This window comes from Micropterus dolomieu, unplaced genomic scaffold (genome assembly GCF_021292245.1).
Source record: "Micropterus dolomieu isolate WLL.071019.BEF.003 ecotype Adirondacks unplaced genomic scaffold, ASM2129224v1 contig_13046, whole genome shotgun sequence".
In the NCBI taxonomy this organism is placed as follows: Eukaryota; Metazoa; Chordata; class Actinopteri; order Centrarchiformes; family Centrarchidae; genus Micropterus; species Micropterus dolomieu.
In genome coordinates this window covers 1-2,495 of record NW_025742032.1, presented here as the reverse complement: position 1 = coordinate 2,495, position 2,495 = coordinate 1, and the positions used below count along the sequence as shown (strand labels likewise).

Here is a 2,495-nt window from a genome sequence, read left to right as displayed (position 1 = left end):
AGACACAAAACTTGGTCAGTCTCATTTCTGGATTCACACAACAAAGTTTCACAAAGTCACATTAGTGTTAGTTAGGTTTGGTTTCTCACCGAGCCAGTGCTCTCCAGCAGCGCTACCAAAGCCCAGCTTGTACTGATCCCAGCCCCTGTAGAAGTTCACAGTGCCGTCCATCCTCCTCTGGAACACCTGGGGGGGACGGGATGGAGGGAGAACTAGCTAAACACACCAGATACCTGACAGCTCATGTTTCCAGGCAACAAGGTTTTACTGCTATGTCATTTATTGTGAAAGTCCAACAGGAAGTGCTGATACTGAAAGTCACTCTGTGGTAATACTCACCGTCCAGCGACCTCCTTCTGTCTTCATGTCACAGTACACCTACACACAAACACATTCAGTAGGAAATGACTTCAGCTGTCTGAACTTGTTTATTAGGTTCATACTTATGAGGCTGTGAGCCGTTTGTCTTTAGTTTCTATTGTTGGATATTTCATGAAGATATTTTATGCATGTGTCAGAGGGTTGGCTGGAATCAACCAACTTCAAGGGCTGTGATTGGTTGGGTTCATAGGTACTCACAGCAAGAGTTTGTGCCTCTACAGCATGATCACCTGATCTGACTCAGTAACTCTGCTTTGATTCCAGCATAAATGTGAAGCTGAGTCCCAGAGAAGGTGAAGTGTACCTGGACAGCAGACCTCTCTCCAAGGGGATAGATGGTGTACACTCCACTGGGGACGCTCTTGTCTTGTTTGTAGATATCACTGCAGTCCACCGGTTGGACGAGCTGCTGGCAGCTGGTCAACAGAGGAGCCAGGAGGAGGAAGACGACTGATACCAGCTGGAACAGAGCACATGTTGTTGTTCTGACTGAGCTTTGACTCTTACACACTGTTTTAACAGTTTGGCCTCTAGTTTCATGGCGGTGTGGGCAAAGACACCTCTAAGGTGGAGCTAACTGACAATAATTATCTGCCTGGGTTGTTGCTGTAGCAACCATCTAAGCTACCGATATCACAAGCCTCTTCACAGTTTAACAGGACTTTGAGATCTGTAAAATATTAGTTCACAAACTCACCTTCATTGTCAGATTTCTGCTGAAACTGCTGATGTGGATCCGTCTGATGCTCTGAAAATACAGCAACAATATATTTGTTTTCGTCACTGAACTCACATGGAACAGATTATTATGTGAATGCAGAATAAGTAGAATTTAAATTTGGTGTTTAGGTTGTAGCTCCGTCACTCCCCAATACACTAAGCTGGGAGTGACGGTAATAACTTCCTTCACAAAACTGCATTAGATACAAATCATGACACCGACTGTTGAATAGAATTTATCAGGGTTCAAAGTCTTTCTGTGATTTAGAATTGTTATTTCATGGTAATATAGGATTTTTAGAATATTAGAGTCACCTCTCAGTAAAATCAAACACAATTCTACAGCATCACAAACTACAGACATGTTGACAGACTTCACCGCCATCACTTCATACAACCACAGTCTGCAGCTCTACAGACGCTCTGCAGTCACTCAGGAATCAACACATACTCAACCAAAACTCATCAGCATTTGGGAGTATCACACATGATTATATATAAGTTCATAAAACAGTTGCATTTTTCATTGAAATGCAATATTTAAATATTGCAAATTATTGCAACATGACTAAATGTTTATGAAGTTCAGCTCAATGTTTTGCTAATTCAGCCATTTGGGTAAAAAAAAACTGTCCAAAGCCTCTGTGAGATCCTGGAGGAGATGAGAATAATACTGCACACAGCTGATTTATCAGACATGTGTAATGTCTCCTGGTTGGATGCTTACCTGTCTGAACTCACCTGCAGGTTGAACTGAGGAGACGTTGCGGCTTCACCTTCAGAGGAAACAAACTGCTGCTTCTCCTTCAGTCTGTCACACTCTCACAACTTTACTACTTATATCTACAGAAGGCGCTGTGATATCACAGCAGTCGCACCTCTTAAATTCTCCAGCATTTCCTGTTCTTGTTTAAACATATGATTTGTTGTGTAATATTAAAATGAGCTTGTTATTCTGCCAAAGGCCCTGTAGTACATGATGATTATGAATGAATAAAAAAGGAACATTAAACCTGTAAAATGTACATCAGGTGACATTAGGAACAATGTGGAGCTTCACACTATTCCCCAGCCTTAACCCAAACCCTGGAGGGATCTGTGATTTCTCAGTTTGGAAGCAGTAGCCTCCCGTTCAGCTCTCCTGTGAGGGAGTTTGTCTTCTGTCTAAAGACCCGGACACACAAAGTTTCACAGTAAAATGCCATTGCAAACGTTCATCATCATCATTTTACCACAAGTTCAAATTCTGGCTATCAGAACTACTTTGTGTTTCTATTGTATTTCATAAAAGCACTCGGCTGGCAGTGCGTGTTCCGAGTTGTCAGACTCCGGCAAGATGAGGGAGGTGATGCTTGGTGCTCAAACACAGTCAAGATGGACACGGGTGGATGGAT

The 2,495-nt window shown here is 42.5% G+C and overlaps 1 protein-coding gene across 2 annotated transcripts; it reads right to left on the bottom strand.

Moving 5' to 3' along the window:
* Positions 1-26: 26 nt before the first annotated feature.
* On the bottom strand, positions 27-1,931 carry LOC123966275 (microfibril-associated glycoprotein 4-like). 2 transcript variants are annotated; one of them, XM_046042459.1, is made up of 5 exons: positions 1,843-1,931; positions 1,079-1,129; positions 686-841; positions 340-378; positions 27-186 (listed from the first exon to the last, which is right to left on the bottom strand). In XM_046042459.1, the coding sequence occupies exons 2-5, from the start codon at positions 1,082-1,084 to the stop codon at positions 49-51; spliced, it is 339 nt and encodes a 112-aa protein (XP_045898415.1). In that variant the 5' UTR covers positions 1,085-1,129; positions 1,843-1,931; the 3' UTR covers positions 27-48. The 2 variants fall into 2 exon arrangements, with proteins under 2 accessions (XP_045898415.1, XP_045898416.1); XM_046042460.1 differs by having other exon boundaries at positions 1,829-1,925.
* Between the last annotated feature and the right edge of the window lie 564 nt (positions 1,932-2,495).

Bases quoted from the DNA above. Each gene is read 5' to 3' on its own strand.
- LOC123966275 (XM_046042459.1), bottom strand. The intron at 379-685 runs GTACACTTCACC...GTTTGTGTGTAG, and splicing joins GAGAGAGGTCTGCTGTCCAG to GTGTACTGTGACATGAAGAC. The intron at 187-339 runs GTGAGTATTACC...CGTCCCCCCCAG, and splicing joins CAGAAGGAGGTCGCTGGACG to GTGTTCCAGAGGAGGATGGA.